Genomic DNA, 19,620 nt, shown 5'->3' with positions numbered 1-19,620 from the left:
TCAGGAATATCAGGATTACTCAAATCTTGACCTTCTTCAGGAGGTTCTATTGTAGTATCATCTTTATTATTTCTCACGCTTCTCTTTTTAGGATTTTTATCCTTTGAACCCAACGGTCTACCACGCTTCTGGCGTGTTTGGGATTCAGAAGCTATGATACTTGTAGATGGTCCTTTTGGGACATCAATCCGGATAGGTACATTCACTGTAGGAATATGTGACTTAGTTATCCGTTTCAAATCAGTAAATGCATCTAGCATTTGATTTGTTATTTTCTGCAAGTGGATAATCTTCTGGACTTCTTGTTCACATGTGCGGGTACGTGGATCAAAATGTGATAGTGATGAAATTTTCTATGCAATTTTTTTTTCTTTTTCGGGTTCCTTTTTCTCTCCCCCTAATGACGGAAAAATTGTTTTATCAAACCGACAATCTGCAAATCGAGCAGTGAATAAATCTCCAGTCAACGGTTCAAGGTATCGAATTATGGAGGGTGAGTCAAACCCAACATATATGCCCAACCTTCGTTGAGGGCCCATTTTTGTACGTTGTGGTGGTGCTACAGGCACGTATACCGCACAACCAAAAATTCTTAAATGGGCTATATTTGATTCATGACCAAATACTAATTGTGACGGAGAATATTTATTATAATGTGTCGGTCTGAGACGTACAAGTGCTGCTGCATGTAAGATAGCATGACCCCAAACAGTAATAGGCAGTTTTGTTTTCATTAGTAGATGTCTTGCTATTAATTGTAGGCGCTTTATAAATGACTCTGCAAGACCATTTTGAGTATGAATATGAGCAACAAGATGTTCAATTTTTATCCCAATTGATAAGCAATAATCATTAAATGCTTGGGATGTAAATTCTCCAGCATTATCAAGGCGAATGACCTTAATTGGATAATCGGGGAATTGCGCTCTCAATCTTATTATTTGTGCTAACAACTTCGCAAACGCCAGGTTGCGAGATGATAACAGGCACACATGAGACCATCTAGATGATGCATCTATTAGGACCATAAAATATCTAAACAATCCACTAGGTGGATGAATAGGTCCACATATATCTCCATGTATACGTTCTAAAAAGTCAGGAGATTCGATGCCAACCTTCAGGGTCGATGGTCTGGCAATTAATTTGCCTTGATAACAAGCAGCACATGAAAATTCATCATTTGTAAGAATCTTCTGATTCTTTAACGGATGTCCAGTTGAATTTTCAAGAATTCGTCTCATCATTATTGATCCGGGATGACCTGTTCGATCATGTCATAGCACAAATATATTTGGATCAATAAACTTCTGGTTTACGATCATATTTGCTTCAATTACACTAATTTTTGCATAATATAGTCCAGATGACAGAGTTGGTAATTTTTTCAAAATATATTTATGGCCTGAGATACTCTTGGTTATACCAAGATATTCAATATTCATTTCATTTAATGTCTCAACATGATATCCATTTCTGCGGATATCTTTAAAACTTAACAAGTTTCTTGGGGATTTAGAAGAAAATAGTGCATCTTCTATAATAATTTTTGTCCCCTTAGACAGAATTATAGTAGATCTTTCGGAGCCTTCTATCATTTTTGAATTACCAGAAATTATAGTAACATTAGCTTTTCTTCTAAGTAAATTGGAAAAATATTTTTCGTCTTTAAATATAGCATGAGTTATTCCACTATCAATTACATAAATATCCTCGTAATTTATCATTGATCCAAACAAGATTTGAGGCATTTTCATATTTTTCTTCAATAAGAAATAAAATATGTATTAACACATGGTATATTACATAAATTTTATTTATTTACATTGACTAGGAAAATACAAACATCATATTTAATACAGATAAAAAGAAATATATTTACATATTATTAGTTTTATCAATATTCATATTTTCGTCCAAAAAATTAAAGAAATCAGCTATATCCAAATGCATGAGCTCAATATTATCTTCAGAGATAAAATTCGTCTCTGCATTATTTTTTGCCCTTTTCAGAGATGTCTGATATAGCTGAACAAGAAGTTTTGATGACCGGCAAATTCGGGATCAGTGCCCACAACTCCACATCTATGACATATTGTTTCTGAATTATTCTTCGGTAAAGCTTCTGGCTTTTTATCCTGCTTTTTATATTGCTGGTTATTTTTCGGTGTCAGCCGAGCATCATGATTAAAATTTCTTTTTTGACTATGACCACAACTGGGGCCATGGCCTCTTTCTCGTTGGTTTGAATTTGCCTGATTCACTTCAGGGGGTGGCAAAGAAACATCGGGCCGACTATCATGATTTTTCATTAATAATTCATTATGGCATTCAGCAATAAGTAAGCGAGATAATAATTCAGAATATTTTGTAAAGCCTTTTTCGCGATATTGCTGCTGCAGGAGCATATTCGCGGGTGGAAATGTGGAGTATGTTTTTTCAAGTTTATCTTGTTCCGTGATTTCATCTCCGCATAAAGTTAACTGAGCTATAATTCGAAATAAAGCAGAATTATATTCAGTTATATTTTTAAAGTCCATTAGTCTCAGATTTAACCAGTCATGACGTGCTTGTGGAAGCATGACCAACTTCAGGTGGTCATACCTTTCTTTTAAATTTTTCCACAATTTCAAGGGATCTTTTAATGTAAGATATTGTAATTTAAGACCCTCGTCAAGATGGTGGCGAAGGAAAATCATAGTTTTTGCACGGTCTTGACTAGATGACTGGTTATCATCTTTGATGGTGTCTGCCAGACCCATCGATTCAAGATGAATTTCGACATCTAGTGCCCATGAGGAGTAGTCTTTTCCAGAAATATCAAGAGCAGTAAATTCAATTTTGGAAATATTTGTCATTTTATAAAAATAAAATTAAATAAACTCTTACCACTTTTGTTACCTTGAAAAATTAGCCGGAGCCTCGTGCTGATAACGTGTTGTAAAATAGACTAGATTAATAATTCAGAAGGAGAAAAATAGAACAAAATAGATTAAGAAAAATAGGAGAAAGTATATGTTCGTATTTCTGTATCTTATTTCACCTCTTCATTTGCATAAAATATGCACATTTTATAGTCATGAAGAAGTGTCAATTTGTTGCCTAACTTGCCCACCATGAAGAAGTGTCAATTTGTTGCCTGACTTGCTCAACTATCCAAATGGGTGGACTCCACTTGGATAGATACATCCATACATAACAATTTAAGTATTATTGATATTTTCTTTTCGGTTTTTTAATTTTTGACCGGAGTAAGTTATTATTTAAATCAATTTATCAGAATAGTAAAAATAATATGAAATTTTACAGAATTGGATAAACGTACTTGGTAGTAATGTTTTAGATATTATTTTATTTCAAAAAAAATTAATGGCAAAAAGAAAAATATATGACAAAGTAAACAAATATAAAACGTTACTGTCAAATATGTTTTATTAATTCGTTATTCACAAATACGTTTTAAGGCTAAAATGTTACTGACAGTAATGACTTTTTTAAAAAGTGCAGAGGCGGAAAATCACCTAATTCACTTCACTTAACCACAAGAACATTCTGATATAGCAAAATCAAAGTTCAACAAGAGAATCTAAGGTTTATCATATAGCTACTCCATTAAATCATGCTAGCTTCAAAAAAATCAAGAAATTCAGGAGGAAAAATAGAACCCAAAAAGCGACACAGTTATGCCGAAAAAAAGGAGAGAAAAATGACCCATTACACTCTACTCAACCACAAGAACATTATGAAACACCTAAACTAAAGTTCAAAAACTCAATCTAAAATTTCATCATATAGCTAATAATACATTACTAAACCTCTAATAAGCCATACTAGCTTCAAAAAATCAAGAAATTAAGGAGAGAACAAAAAATAGAAAGTCACACAAAAATCATACACACAAAAGATCATCAAAATTTACGGGGCAATTAAATAAAGACAAATTTACATTCGCTAAAGAGTCATTACTATCTGTAACATTTTAGCCTTAAAACGTGTCGGTGAATAACGAATTAATAAAATGTATGTGACGGTAACATTTTATATTTGTTTACTCCGTTTGACATTTCTCTTTTTGCCATTGATTTTTTTAATAAAATAATACCTAAAACGTTACTGCCAAATACTTTTATACTAATTTTTGTAAAATTTCAAAAAAATATACTATTTTAATAAATTGATTTAAATAATGACTTATTTCGATCAAGAATTCCGATTCTTTCCTCTATAATGGAGATTTAACCACAATATTGGGTTTCCAAATTAGTGTAAAAAGAAATATTTTGTATCATTATTAGACTTGGACCTTTCTAAAACGGCTGAGGTATTTCAAATTATTTGTGACAAAAATAGGAAAAATCGCTCAAATTATTTCAATTTAAACCTTTGACAAAACCAAAATGGAGTTTGAATTTAAAAGATATTTCTGCATTTTCAAATCAAGAACAAGGAAGAGTGGATTTAGAGAAAAAAAATTGTAACTTTCATGCAACTAAACAAGGGGATTTAAGAAAATTTTGTCAAAAGGAAATGAATTATGAAAGTGAGTTACTTGATCTATATTGATCATATATTTCCGAACTGAGGACGGGTTATTAAATCCCTCTAACAAGATCGCAACCCTTTGTTCGATTGTTCTTGATGCATATAATGAAATCGAGTATTGAAAAATATTTTTTGACCTGTATACTTGGAATAGCAATTAAGAACGTAACTTTTATTAAATTGAGCTTCTTCCATAAACGTCATTGTATATAAAGAAGAGATAAAGTTTACACATACACAAACAAGGCACAAACTGAAAGATGGTAATCCAATTGTTTACATACAATACATACCAAGCTAGGCTCAGCAACCTGTCTTCACTTAAGAGGCAGAATGCAGTGAAGTTTGCATCTTTGGTAATGCTTCCTCTTTATCAATAGCAGGCTGACAGGCATGCAGAATAGTGCATACGTCATTTTTCTCCAGAAAATTTTCCGCGTTAATGAGGATTACTGGTGCATATTCGAAGACCATTTTCTTGCACTGCAGAAAATCATGAGGTACAAACAAAAAGGCGGTGAGACAGCGTAGGAAGAAAGAAACATCAGTATAGTTACCAAACAGCCTCGTATCCTTCCATATAATAATCATCAAGAACTCAAATAGTTCTCTAGGATACAGAAGTATTGCAAGTAATATATAATAAGACCCAGGCAATTACTCATCGAAATAATCATTTTCAGAGAGCAATTAACGCTTGTAATCAAGTATTACAACATGTCTAAAAGTAAAATAAAATGGATCACTAGAAATCCTTTGCAAACTACCTCCTTAATGAGGAAGAAACATTAATTGTCGTTCAAGCATTTCATTTCTTTTGACAGTTCCGCGTAGTGACACGTAGGATTGAAGAAGTTTTTTAAGGACGCCAAAGGTCCAAACCAAGTACCAATAGTTGTTTAGAACTATAACAAAAGAGCTACCGGAGACGGAATTAGGGAAGTAAGAGCAAGCATTAAGGTACAGCTACGACAGTGGGATTAGTTTCAGAGGGTATTTACCTTATTGGCGTATTTTTCAACAGATTCACATGCCTTCAAGAGCAACTGAAGTATGTCTAACTGAAAGTATAGGAGAAGCAAATGAGTTTAGTGAAGATATTCACAAGTGAATTTATTCTGTTGCATAAATCCATACTGTCACTTACCAAATTATAAAAGGTAAAAATAAACAACCACTTACTGTCCCCATATACATCTATGGGTTAATGACATTTTCTCATAGAGTGAAATGTAATAAATTATCTGACCTGTTAGATTTTAACCCGTAAATTTTATGACATTTTTAGGTATAACAAGCAATTTAGTCGTTTTAGTTACTAACCGTGCTCAACAATATATCTCCAGGGTATCACACCCAAGGGCGTAGTCTAGTAATTAAAGAGGTGGAACAAAAACCATGAGAATCAGGATTCAAATCCTAGTAGAGGCAAAATCCATTAGGAGATCTCATTCTATCTGCCTAAGTTTTTGAGGGCTAAGTTATTCGGTATCTGTGCTACTAAGAGGTAGTAGGTACCTGGTGGAATAGTCGAGGTGTGTGCAAGTTAAACTAGAGTCCAAGACACCACCACAACATAGATAGACGCACAATCACTAGCACACACACACATATATATATATATATATATTATATATATATATACAACAACAACAACAACCCAGTGATTATATATATATATACACTTATATATATATCCTATATAAATAACTTGCAACTAAAAAGAAATGCTAAACATTTTTTACGCACCCACAAAGTTGAGAAAATAGGAATTTTCAAGTATAAAGACATTTGTACCTTATCAAAAAACATGTACATAATTGGTAATATTATGTAGCTTCCTACGCATTATGAAGGATTCTAAATGAACTATCATTATTTGCAACACATTTGCATTTTTTTATAAACTTCACCCATGTTGGTTGTTTTTTCAAGATACCACATCAGTGGTACACATTTGCAGTTTGAATTGACATTTTTGTGTAGCATTTAGAGAATCAGATTAACCGCCTCCGGCCTTTGCAATAGTGCAGACTTCTTAAGTTATTATAAGTGGACCCTAACCCTGAAAACATGGTTCCTTTTTTTCTTTTTCTCTATAGTTCGGAATAAAATGTATATAATGAAAGTCAAGAGTACCTGGGTGTCAGGATCTTTCAGTTTTGATAGTGTCTCGCTAACCACTTGATGGCATAAGTCACAGCCATTTTGGGAGAACTGTTGAGAGATGGAAACCACTTTCCGACAAAGGTCAACCTTTTGGCAAATGTCGTCAGGTTTTATACTGGAGATCTCTAAGAAGAAGAGAGGGACATATTTATCCACCATGGCAGTGCACTACAAGCAAATAAGAGAAATTCACTTGCAAATTGATGTAGCAAGAAACAAAAAAAAATCATATCAACGTTGTTGCATGCAGATCCTAAAGATATCAAGCTATTGCTTAAGCCTTGCTTGACGCACACTTAAACCTTAAAGCTAGCGCAATACAGGCTGAGCACTTCGCCTCACTTAAAAGGCGCTTTCGTGCAGGTGCTAAAGTGTCAAGGCATCACCTAATTGCTAATGGACTCCGACACTAAACAACAAATATAGACAGCAAAGTGATGCATTTATCGCAAATGTGTGTGTTTGTGTGTGTGTGTGTGTGTGTAATTAGGAATTATTAACAATTAATAGCACTCACTCTAGTTGTGATTTCTGCATAAAGCCCCACCAAAAACTGGGAACTTTTTTATGCTTTCGCCTTTGATATTGCAAGGTATTATTAATCTTTTCATAAACAGTCGTATAAAGCCCCACTGAAAACAATCTAGCTCAGGCTCTATGGATAAAATCAAAAGACACACTCCACTAATTTATCAGTTCTCTTCATCCTAATAGGGCTAATGCAGGCCATTCTGGATTTCAAAAGAAGCCAAATAGTATCCAAAGAAAATGGGATACTTTAAGGAGCGGCCTATTTAAAACCTGCATGATGAACTATACTCGTAATAAAAATGGAAAGGAACATGGGAAGCAGGTCTCAGGTTCAAATCCTAGCAGAGATAGAAAAACTAGGTGATTCATTTCCATCTATCCTAACCTTGGTGCACAGAATTCCCTAGGACTGGTGGGAGGCAGTAGGTATCCCGTGTAATTAGTCGAGGTGTGCAAAAGTTGGCCCAGACACCACGGTTATCAAAAAAAATTGGGAAGCGGGTTCAGTGTGTGCTGTCTGGGAATTGCTTTTAACCCATAATCAGAGTAGTCGTTCTTTCTTTATTGTGAATAAGATAATTGATATCATAAAAAACTGAGTTAAACATTTAAGGATGTCTCAAATAGAATAACCCTATTGGATGAAATGGATAAGCACATTAAAAGAAGACTTCTGCTATCTTCATGGGTGTGCATCAAGAGTTACATTTAGAAATCATTTAGATATGCAGTAAATTAATCATTTAGACAAAATATTAAATGGTCAATAGATCATACATGGGCATTAAGTCAAATTACAAGTACCTCCTGCTTGTATATTGGCATCTTTGAACAGGTCGTGAGAAGTATGTCAAATATCTTTGTCTGGGTCTTGTTATTAGCAAGGTAACCAAGTGCAGTAGCAGTATATTCTTCACACAACGTGCATAATCCTTTACTATGGCTGACATCTTTCAGAGGCTGAAGTTGTTTCTGTGCCTGTAGGTTACTTGTCCACAATGCTATTGCAAGAAAGCCAAGATTAATTTTTCCATATAAAAGTTTTGATGTAAGTACTCCTTAATCAATCAAGTAAAAATAAATAACTTCACATAAATATAACAAGATGATAGCATCTGCTACAGGAGAATATAGTGAGACATAGATTAGGCTAGTAAGCATGAATATAAGAAATCAACCATAAAAGAGTAATAGGATGGAGAAATCACCTACATGCCCATCTAAAAAAATCTTGATAATGGAGAATAAACAGACAATATATCGCGGTAATTAGCTATTTGAAGAACTTGCAAATAAGCATCCTATTCAAGAACCTTTTGCTTAAAGAGAACATACATTGTGCCCCATTTTTTTGGAGTAAACTGTTATTATGACCTAGATTACCAAGCAAATAAAATAAAACATTTGACCTTTTCCAAGTATGTATTTCCACAAACTATTTTTCTATTTGATAATACAGGCCATATCTGACATTATATACACACATACAAAAGGAAACTTGATGTCGATATTATTATAAGTCATATGACGTATTACGTTTTTCCTGTGAATGTCTGCTAACCCATCCTAAAAAAAAAAGGAAAAACAAACCCAATTGAGTTGAAAACAGAGAAGAACCTCGTGGCAAATAAAATGATGGTACTTCCTCATGAGGCTGGTTGGTTGGTAATAGGTGCAGAAGAAAACAAAAGAAAGATCTTGTGTTTAGAGCAACATTAATGTTGCAGTTAAAATTTAGAGGCCTGAGGAAGAAAAACTGGAAGAGAAAAGTCATTGCTGTCAGAGTTTTTAAGAACTGAAAATTAGTCAATGAATAAACTGCAAGCAAATTCAAAGCTTAGCTTAGGAAATGCTTTCATTAACAAAGAAAATCCCAAACTTTAGTAAGACATCTATCCTGGAAAATGAAAGAGGTTTTCATTAATTATAGGTAGGGCACAACCATAGAAGTACATCAATGTTGTTCCCAGAATTTGTAAATTTTGTGGCTGCACAATAACTATTTAGCACAGTCATCCTTTTCCTACGTGTGTGAGATTTAAGGCTATTCTATCACTTCACAATCCATATTACAAAAATCATATCCCAACATAATATTAAAGACACTGGGCACTGGTAACACAAGAATAGGAGAAGTACCTGAAACATCCTCGGTTTCTATAATAAGGAGGTCAGGGACTGCTAATTCTCTAGCTGTACAACACACAGCACCAAGTAGGACAAGAAACAGGCAGACCTTGACATCCATGCTGCCAAGTGAAACAGTCAAACTAGATTCAAAAAAAGGATAACAAAGTACAAAAAAGAGAATCAAGCGAGAGATATGCTAATATTAATCAATCAATCGATCAACAATACCTCAATCCCAAATTAGTGACGGATCAAACAATCTAACTTTAACTTGAATATTTGACAATCATATCAATCAATTATGCCTCAATCCCAAATTATTGACGGATCAAACAATCTAACTTTCACTTGAATATTTGACAGTCGGATCAATCAATTACACCTCAATCCCAAACTAGTGACGTCAAACAATCCTACTTTCACTTGAATATTTGACAGTCGTATCAATCAATTATGCCCAATCCCAAATTATTGACAGATCAAACAATCTAACTTTCACTTGAATATTTGACAGTCATATCAATCAATTACGCCTCAATAGCCTCAATCCCAAATTAGTGACAGATCAAAACTCCAACTTTGCTCAAGTATTTGACAATCATGTCCAAAATAAATAATAAGAACAACAATCCCACATACTTTTACTCTTAAGCAGAAATAGCTTAATCAAACTACTACAATTCTCAATTCCAATAAGCTTTAGATTCCTCCTCACCTCAAAAAGTTCTCATCTTTTTGAATTTACCAACTTGATTGAAACTAACACCCCACCCCCACCCAGTAAAAAAAAAAAGAGAACTTACTTAACTGAATCAAACAAAACTCAATATATTATGACTTAATCGAAACCCAGATCCATTAAAGAAAAAGGGTGTCTGTCTACTACAACTCTCAGCTCCAATAAGCTTTAGATTCCTCCTCACCTCAACTGATTGAATCGACCCCCCACCTCCTACCCAGAAAAAAAGTCAAATTACTTAACTCAATCAAACAAAACCCAATATATTACAACTTTAATCGATACCCAGATCGATTAAAGAAAAAGGGGTGTCAAAGATAAGAACAAACCCCATAAACAATTAAGAAAAAAGAAAAAATCCATCGAAGACAATGTCTATACAGATAGGACTATCGATAAAGAAATCATCACACAGAAGGAAAAAAAAGAATTAAATCTAAAAAGAAACTATATACGGAAGGATGATGAATGAGAAAAAAATGATGGAGAATGTTTACCTGGAAAAAGGGGGAAGAATTATGAGAGTAAGTGACAAATACAGAAAGTAGTATCAACTATTAAGGTTCTTCCTTCAAGAAACAGCAACTCCCCCCTTTCTTGTAGGCAAATATTTTTGGTATCCAACTGGTTTTTCTTTTAAAAAACTATTTTTTAAATAGAGATAATGAGGGAGAAGGAAAAGAAATCAATTGTGACATGTTGATCATTAGACATTTATGGCTTGTTTGGCCAATATTTTGGTAGGACAAAAAAGTTTATTTTTAAAAAATTGAGGTGTTTGGTTAAAGAAAAGCAGAAGTTGTTTTTAAGAAATTGTAATAGGCATTTGTTTAAAAAAAATATTTATTGAAAAAAGTACTTTTGAGAAAAATACACCTAAAAATACCTTTTAAAAGTTTGGTCAAAAACTAAGAGGTTGTTTGATAGATGATTTGTAGGTGAGTTATGCAGATATTAAATCATACATAAATAATATCATGTATAAGTTATAATGAAATCTATATATTATTTTATACATGATAGAAGATGGAATAACTAAACATGCATAAAATAATGGAAAAATTATCTATATACATATCTTATTTTATCATATTCTCTAAAATTCCCTATCATTTGAAAAAATTACAAAAATCACTATTCTCTCCTATTCTCGGATACATCACTTTACGCGATGTATCAGAACGTCGGATACATTACTTGATGTATCGGTCGGATACCATTTTACGTAATGTATCAATACGTTTTAGAATGTATCTGGATTCCACCAAATTTAAGGAATTTTTGTAATTTGAAAAAGAGTAGGAATATGATGTAATTAGTTCTTAACACTATGAGAATTGTGTAATCCTTTCTAAAATAATACATAAATTTCTTCATAACGAATCTCCATATTACTAAAATCTGTATAACTCTAACCAACTGCCAAACGACCCCTAATTATTGCTTAAAAGTATTTTTAAATTTTTTATTGTCAAGCATTAACTGTTTCTCACTAAAAGTACCTTTTTGAAAAAGAAAAAACATTACTCTTTAAAATAATTTAATTTTAAAAGTTTGGCCAAATAAACGTTTGGTATGCAACAAATATACATAATTTTGGATAAAAAAATTAATATTGTATTATCCCTTATTTGGTTACTAATTTTAAAATAAATTATATCACAATTACTAATCAATATTAGGATAAGTTATTTGTGATAGTGAATCATATAATAACATTGAAATTAATTATCTTAAAATAAAATAATAAAAAGGATAAAAACAACCCGAAGGCCCGTCGAACCCTTCCTTTTTGTCTTTTTTTTCTTTTAACTTAATATGCATTTTATACACAATGAAATGCAATCTCAAGACATTACAATCCATAATCTTTCTGATAAAAAGTAATCCAAAGCAAGCAAGCAAAACAACATTCATTGTTATCCTACATAGTTAGATCTGACAATCAAGTTTAATTAAGATACATAATGAATCCTACATAGTTAGATCTGACAATCAAGTTTAATTAAGATACAAAAAGTATATCACATAAATTGACGAAAGACAAAATAACTTACTACCTAATGAAACGCAGAAAAAGTACACTATAGCATTTCATAATTTGTCTGCCTAAAAAGCTTCCAACCAAAATAGTGCTACACACTTATACAACACACGCAAATCTAACAATAATCAAGTATATACTCCCAATTAAAGCCAAAATACGCTAATATACATCAGATATTGGCAACGTTAAAGATCATAATCTTAATCTTGACCTGATCGATCCTCGTTAATCTCTTCCAGAATCACAACCAGAGCAACAACAAACGCGTAATCCACGTTCGGATACACAGTGACTCCAAAATTTTCTTTCCCAAGTAGTATACTTTGAGCAGTGTGTTTCCTGTGCATTTGTGCAATTATAGTAGAAGAATTTCCAGCATAAATAACACATGATCTTTCCAACCAACTGCCTTCAATTCTGAAATCACAAACATCTTCTTTTGTGTTGTGTGCTAAGAAGACATCCAATTTAGTCTTGAATTGAAGAAGTGAAGACTTTTTTACACTAAAAAGGAAGTCTTTTGAGTCTGTGCTCTCTCCTCTGTAGACTTGCCATCTCCTATGGGCACTCAACATCTGGAAAAGGCGAAATCGCGAAAAAAGAAAATTAAATTAATAAATGTCATGATGAATTCCTCTGTGTAGCCGAAGATATTCCTGGATCATGTAAAACCTTTGGGGTTCCATAAAATCTAATAACAATGACTAGCAGTATGGTGAAATATGATAAAAAGATAGACTAGGTAGTCTTCAAAAACTAGTGTGGCGGGGGAAACTAACACACAGTTTAGTGAGCTACAAAAACTAGTTTTCTGATTTTAATGTCACAAAGAGTAAATCTAGTGACCATCGCGTGAAATTAATCCCAAATTTGTAAAGAAAATACCATAGCTAGGTGTTAACACAACATTTTTTACATTGCATCAACACATGTCTGAAGATGCGGACTACCTGCACCTTGACAGAAAGATCCTATGAAGCTTCACTGAGAGATTTGGATGAGAGTTTACATGGTTTAACAATTTATAGGTGTTAACACAACATTTTTTACATTGCATCAACACATGTCTGAAGATGCGGACTACCTGCACCTTGACAGAAAGATCCTATGAAGCTTCACTGAGAGATTTGGATGAGAGTTTACATGGTTTAACAATTTATTTGTTTGTGGAATTACTACAAACAACGTACAATTTTTCGTGATTAAGGATAAATTTACTAGGTAAAATATGCTACTAACAAATGAAAAATATCAATAACAAAGGAGCAAAATTGAAAATTTCCGTTGAATATAGGTGCATGAATATTTTATGAACTACTTACTTCTTAACTAATATTATTTCTCATCTGTCAGATCCCCCATCCTCTGTCGGCTCTGATTAATAGATTATTACGTAGTATTTTTTATACTGGACGTACAGTCAAATATCGTCACATAAATTAAACAAAATTTGTATTAGATATCATGAATACATGATATACTATCCTTATTTAGAAAAATGGCAACAAAGATGTATATACTAGATATCATTCATTCCCTCTGATTGAACATGCTTCCTAATTTACGTAATTTGCTTTTTTGAGGGAAAATGACAAAGTTTGAGAAAAAAATTAAAGAAAAAATGTATACACATTATATACTACGAATCGCGTCAATTCAACAGATTATATAATTTCAATGAAAAAACATTTTTGACATAGTTTAAGGTCACACGTCTTAAAAAAAAAATCATATACTTTGTTGTTAAATTTTGTATCAAATTAAAATATGACAAACCAATTGAAACAGGGCAAAAAGTAAATAAAATATAACAAAATTTACTAGTGGTAAAGAATAATTAATTACCTTTTGTTGAAAAGTGATGAGAGGGTTACCGGCAGCATCAAGCAAAACACGTCGATCACGAAGGCTAAAGAACTTGCCCTTAACCTTAAAAACGATGTTTCCATTGACATCGGTAACTCCGAAAGCACCTTCAGACAAAGTCATAAGTTTCCTTACGATGTTCAAATCAACTGGATATGGAGCACAGAATTGTGGGCTTATTATTGCCACCTGATTTGCAACCGGCATAGGCATAGCCATCTGAGGAGGATAATTACTTGTTCCTGCCATACTTAATTTGTTTTGTACTAAAAATACAGATGATTTTTTGGACAGATTTAGAGAAAAAGACAAGGATTTTTCAGTTTTGTGAGTTTTGGGAAATGGAATTGAAGTAATTTTATAGTGGAAATTGTTATTGATTAATGAAGAAGAAAAGATAGGAAAGTGGGAAGATGGTCAGGGAATATGGAATAAACTATAAAGTTCGTCAAATCAAAGTAACCATTCGTTTTACTTTTGGTCAGGGTTACGCGTAAGAATTAATTATGATATTTATGTATTTTTTTGGTATCTCAAGATAATTCATAGTCGGTTATAATTTTTGTTGCCGTCTCTATCCTTTAGATGAGGATTTTATCTTTATTGAAAAAACCTCCTTCTGTATAATAACCACCAAGTCATACCAAAAATATAAACCGTATTAATCAAGTTTTATGCCATAGGTTTGACTCACAAGACATTATGGAAGGATCAATTTATAAATGTATTTATCTTTTATCCGATAAAAAATAATACTTCCTCCTTTTATATTAATATTAGTTAATCATTTTTCATTTTATATGGTGCTTAAGAAATCATAAATAAAAAAATAATTTTGCTAATTCACCTCTTAAAATTCTTGAAAACTTTACAAATAAATATGAACACTTTCAAAAAGAATTAATTGTAATAGTAATATAGAAAAAAATTAACTAATATTTTTTTGATTTAGTAAGGTGGACAATTAATATGAGATAAATATTTTTAGTATAATGATCAATTAATATGAGACGATGAGAGTACATAACTTATATATGTATTAATTATACGAATTTCTAAATTGACAATCAAACATTATATTAATTTTAAACATAAATAACTTATTTTTTATCTTCCTACCAAATATCGTATAAATTAAACGAAAATTAATACCAAACAATCCCTATTGGAGTGTTTGGAATCGTTCATTTGTCGGCGATTTCAACGCGTATGAAGCGGGGGGAATATTTATTGTCATTGTTATCTAAATGGGTAATGCACTTATTAAATAATATTCTTACAACATTTTATATGTTTTGAAAAATATTTCTATTTATTTTATAGATAAGATTTACTTTTTCTATAGTTAAGGTCATATTTTCTCTATTTGTTTGCCTTATTTGTCTTTTTAATTTATTTTATTGATCTTCTTTTTTAATTTATTTTTTAAAAAAAATAGTTTATACCATATCTACATATACACTATATAAATATTTATACAATATTGATACATTATGTATACACTACATAACTATTTATAAAATATTGATACATTACGTATACACTATATAATTGTTTGTATATTATATATATATATATATATATATATATACCATTCAATATTGATAGATGAAAAAAAATTCATGAAAAAAGTTTTGAGAAAAAAAGGATATTTTTTATTTTAAAAAAATACAGCAAAAAAACAATAAAAAATAAAAGGGCATGCTGCAAAGGAAAAAAAAAAGGGGAAACGAAGCAAAAAAAGCCTAATAACCTTGAGCCGAAATTGAGTTTTGTAGTGTTGAGCAATTTGGGCTCATGGCCTCTTTTTGGCTAAATAGAAATATGGTTATATTTATCGAAAACTAATTACTTTATTGTATATATTTAAAACTATTCCTAAAAAAAATTAGCTATTCTTACCTTACATAGTAAGAAAAAGAGAAAAAAATTCAACTCCCTATGTTCTTGTTTGATAAAAGCATATATAATATGTCATATTATGGATCAACTTTCTCAGATTTTATTCGTCTATAAAGCCATTTTGCTAAATATAATCTTCTAAGTATAAAATAAGTTGTAAGCTAAGGTTCTTGTGATTGTCCCATATCGTCTCGATTACGTGGTAAAAAATAAGTGCAAGGACTTGAGACAATTCTCTGTTTTTTTGTTTTTTTTTTAAAATTTGATTGGCCTTCATTAATTATGGACATGAAAAAAGTTACCATTAAAGTTTGGTATGTTATAAAATAAATTAATCTAACAATTTAAGAAGGAAAAAATATGAGAAAGAGAAAAAAGAAGATTAAGCCGTGTATATTTCGGTATCTATGCGTCTGTATGTTTTTTCGTTTTGTTGCCAAAGTTGACATTATATAGGTAAGAAAAGGTGGGCAATTTGCCCAAGTGGACATCCACTTGCGTAATGCTCCCCTTGGATGTCACGTGTAAAAAAAATTACAAGAAATAATATACATAGTAATTCTGAACCCCATAGACGTTGTGTCTCGTTAAAACCTTACTAGGAAAAACCTAATGGAAAAAGCCCAGTGAAGAAAAAAGAGTATACACATCTGCTAATACGCCTTGATTATTGCCTCTGGGACAAAATCTTAGTTAAGGAGAAAAGAGTGCAGCGCATATTTTACTCCCCCTGATGAAAACTTCATTTGATATTTTGGAGACGACGCATTTCAATCTTATATCTTAGTTTCTCAAAAGTTGATGTTGGCAATGCCTTTGTGAATAAATCTGCAAGATTAACACTCGAACGAACTTGTTGTACATCAATATCACCATTCTTCTAGAGATCATGTGTGAAGAATTATTTTTGGTGAAATATGTTTCATTTAGTCTCCTTTTATGAAGCCACCTTTCAATTGAGTTATGAACGTGGCATTGTCTTCGAATATAATTGTGGGTACTTTGACATCATTTTTCAGGCTGCATTTTTCTTTGATGAACTGTATCATCGATCTCAACCACACACACTCTGCTTGCTTCATGAATTACTATTATTTCAGCATAATTTGAAGAAATAGCAACAATAGACTGCTTTATAGATCGTCATGATATAGCAGTTCCTCTATGTGTAAATAAATAGCATGTCTGAGATCGAGCTTTATGTGGGTCTGATTAATAACTTGCATCTGCATAACCAATAAGAGTTGTACAACCTTTGTTAGTATAAAACAAACTCATATCAATAGTACCTTTTAGGTATCGCAAAATATGCTTGATACCGTTCCAATGCCTTCGCGTTGGGGATGAACTATACCTTGCTAGCAAATTAACAGAAAATATTATATCATGTCTGGTTGCGTTAGCAAGATACATAAGTGCACCAATAGCACTGAGATATGGTACTTCAGGACCAAGAAGTTCTTCATCCTCTTCTGTAGGTCGAAATAGATCTTTTTCCACTTCAAGTGATCGAACAACCATTGGAGTACTTAATGGATGTGCTTTGTTCATGTAAAATCTTCTTAAGATTTTTTTAGTGTAGGCAGATTGATGGACAAAGGCCTCGTCTACTAAATGTTCAATTTACAGACCTAGACGAAGTTTTGTCTTTCTAAGGTCTTTCATCTCAAATTCTTTCTTTAGATATTCAATCGCCTTTTGAACCTTTTCAGAGGTTCCAATGAGATTTATGTCATCAACATAAACGGCGAGTATAACACACTCTGATTCTGTTTTCTTGATAAAAACACATGAATAAATAACATTATTTATATAACCTTCATTTATCAAGTACTCACTAAGGTGATTATACCACATATGCCCTGATTGTTTCAGACCATATAATGATCTTTGCAATTTCATTGAGTACATCTCCTGAGACTTATTACATGCTTCAGGCAATTTTAATCCTTCTGGATTTTCATGTAAATTTCATTATCAAGTGAACCATAAAGGTAAGTTGTAACTACATCAATTAGATGTATTTTAAGATTTTTATGTACAGCTAGACTGATGAGATATCAAAATATTATTCCATCCATAACAGGTGAATATGTTTCTTCATAGTTGACCCCGGGTCTTTCAGAGAATCTTTGTGCAACAAGACGTATCTTGTATCTTACAGTTTCATTTTTCTCATTTCGTTTTCGTACAAAAATTCATTTATATCCAACTATTTTACATCTTCAGGGATTTGGGTTACAGGTCCAAAAACCTCACGTTTAGCAAATGAGTCTAATTATGATTGAATTGCCTTTTGCCATTCTGGCCAATCACATCTACATTGACATTCTTTGACGAATTTAGGTTCAAGACTTTCACTATCTTGCATGAGGTTAAGTGTAACATTATATGTAAAAATATTATCCACCATAATTTTTGATCGATCTAAATTTATCTCATCACCAGTAGAACTTATTAAAAGTTCAAATCTTGACCTTCTTCGGAAGGTTCTTTTGTAGTATCATTTTTGTTATTCCTCACACTTCTCTTTTTAGAATTTTTATCTTTTGAACCCAATGATCTACAATGTTTCAAGCGTGTTTGGGATTCAGAAGTTATGATACTAGTAGATGGTCATTTTGGAACATCAATCCGGATAGGCACATTCATTGCAGGGATATGTGACTTAGTTATCCATTGCAAATCAGTAAATGAATCTGGCATTTGATTTGCCATTGTCTGTAAGTGGATGATCTTCTGGACCTCCTGCTCACATGTGCGGGTGCGTGGATCAAAATGAGATAGTTATGAAACTTTCTACGTAATTTCTTTTTTGGGTTCCTTTTTATCTCTCCCTAATGGCGGAAAATTTGTTTCATCAAACCGATAATATGCAAATCGAGCAGTGAATAAGTCTCCAGTCAATGGTTCAAGGTATCGAATTATGAAGGGTGAGTCAAACCCAACATAGATGCCCAACCTTCGTTGAGGGCCTATTTTTGTATGACGTGGTGGTGCTACAGGTACGTATACCGCACAATCAAAAATGCGTAGATGGGCTATATTTGGCTCATGACCAAATACTAATTGTGACGGAGAGTATTTATTATAATGTGTCGGTCTGAGATGTACAAGTGTTGCGGCATGTAAGATAGCATGACCCCAAACAGTAATTGACAATTTTGTTTTCATTAATAGAGGTCTTGCTATCAATTGTAGGTGCTTAATATATGACTCTGCAAGGCCATATTGAGTATGAACATAAGCAATAAGATGTTTAATCTTTATCCTAATTGATAAGCAATAATCATTAAAAGTTTGAGATGTAAATTCTCCAGCATTATCAAGGTGAATGGCCTTAATTGGATATTTTTGGAATTGTGCTCTTAATCTTATTATTTGTGCTAACAACTTCGAAAATGTCAGATTGGGAGATAATAAGAGGCACACATGAGACCATCTAGATGATGCATCTATTAGAACCATAAAATATCTAAACAATCCATTAGGTGGATGAATAGGTCCACATATATCTCCATGTATACGCTCTAAAAAGGCAGGAGATTCGATGCCAGCTTTCAAGGTTGATGGTCTGACAATCAATTTGCCTTGATAACAAGTAGCACATGAAAATTCATCATTCGTAAGAATCTTCTGGTTCTTTAACTGATGTCCAGTTGAATTTTCAAGGATTCGTCTCATCATTATTAAT

General features: G+C 32.3%; 2 protein-coding genes across 2 annotated transcripts; both read right to left on the bottom strand.

Moving 5' to 3' along the window:
• Positions 1-4,699: 4,699 nt before the first annotated feature.
• LOC129876228 (uncharacterized) lies at positions 4,700-10,764 on the bottom strand. Its single transcript, XM_055951597.1, has 6 exons — positions 10,609-10,764; positions 9,382-9,491; positions 8,047-8,243; positions 6,682-6,879; positions 5,544-5,603; positions 4,700-5,025 (listed from the first exon to the last, which is right to left on the bottom strand). The coding sequence occupies exons 2-6, from the start codon at positions 9,488-9,490 to the stop codon at positions 4,864-4,866; spliced, it is 726 nt and encodes a 241-aa protein (XP_055807572.1). The 5' UTR covers position 9,491; positions 10,609-10,764; the 3' UTR covers positions 4,700-4,863.
• A 1,388-nt stretch (positions 10,765-12,152) lies between these two features.
• Positions 12,153-14,520, bottom strand: LOC129877253 (protein LURP-one-related 10-like). Its single transcript, XM_055952743.1, has 2 exons — positions 14,004-14,520; positions 12,153-12,733 (listed from the first exon to the last, which is right to left on the bottom strand). The coding sequence occupies exons 1-2, from the start codon at positions 14,271-14,273 to the stop codon at positions 12,359-12,361; spliced, it is 645 nt and encodes a 214-aa protein (XP_055808718.1). The 5' UTR covers positions 14,274-14,520; the 3' UTR covers positions 12,153-12,358.
• Positions 14,521-19,620: the final 5,100 nt, after the last annotated feature.

This window comes from Solanum dulcamara, chromosome 12 (assembly GCF_947179165.1).
Source record: "Solanum dulcamara chromosome 12, daSolDulc1.2, whole genome shotgun sequence".
Taxonomy (NCBI): Eukaryota; Viridiplantae; Streptophyta; class Magnoliopsida; order Solanales; family Solanaceae; genus Solanum; species Solanum dulcamara.
Note: the sequence above shows the minus strand (reverse complement) of the source record. Positions and strands in the feature narration are given on the sequence as shown.

Excerpts from the sequence above, each read along its gene's own strand:
- LOC129876228 (XM_055951597.1), bottom strand. The coding sequence starts at position 9,490 with ATGGATGTCAAGGTCTGCCTGTTTCTTGTCCTACTTGGTGCTGTGTGT. Across the intron at positions 8,244-9,381 it reads AGAAACCGAGGATGTTTCAG|CATTGTGGACAAGTAACCTA; the intron begins GTACTTCTCCTA and ends TTCTTGCAATAG. Across the intron at positions 6,880-8,046 it reads TGCCAATATACAAGCAGGAG|TGCACTGCCATGGTGGATAA; the intron begins GTACTTGTAATT and ends ATTTGCTTGTAG.
- LOC129877253 (XM_055952743.1), bottom strand. The coding sequence starts at position 14,273 with ATGGCAGGAACAAGTAATTATCCTCCTCAGATGGCTATGCCTATGCCG. Across the intron at positions 12,734-14,003 it reads TCATCACTTTTCAACAAAAG|ATGTTGAGTGCCCATAGGAG; the intron begins GTAATTAATTAT and ends CGCCTTTTCCAG.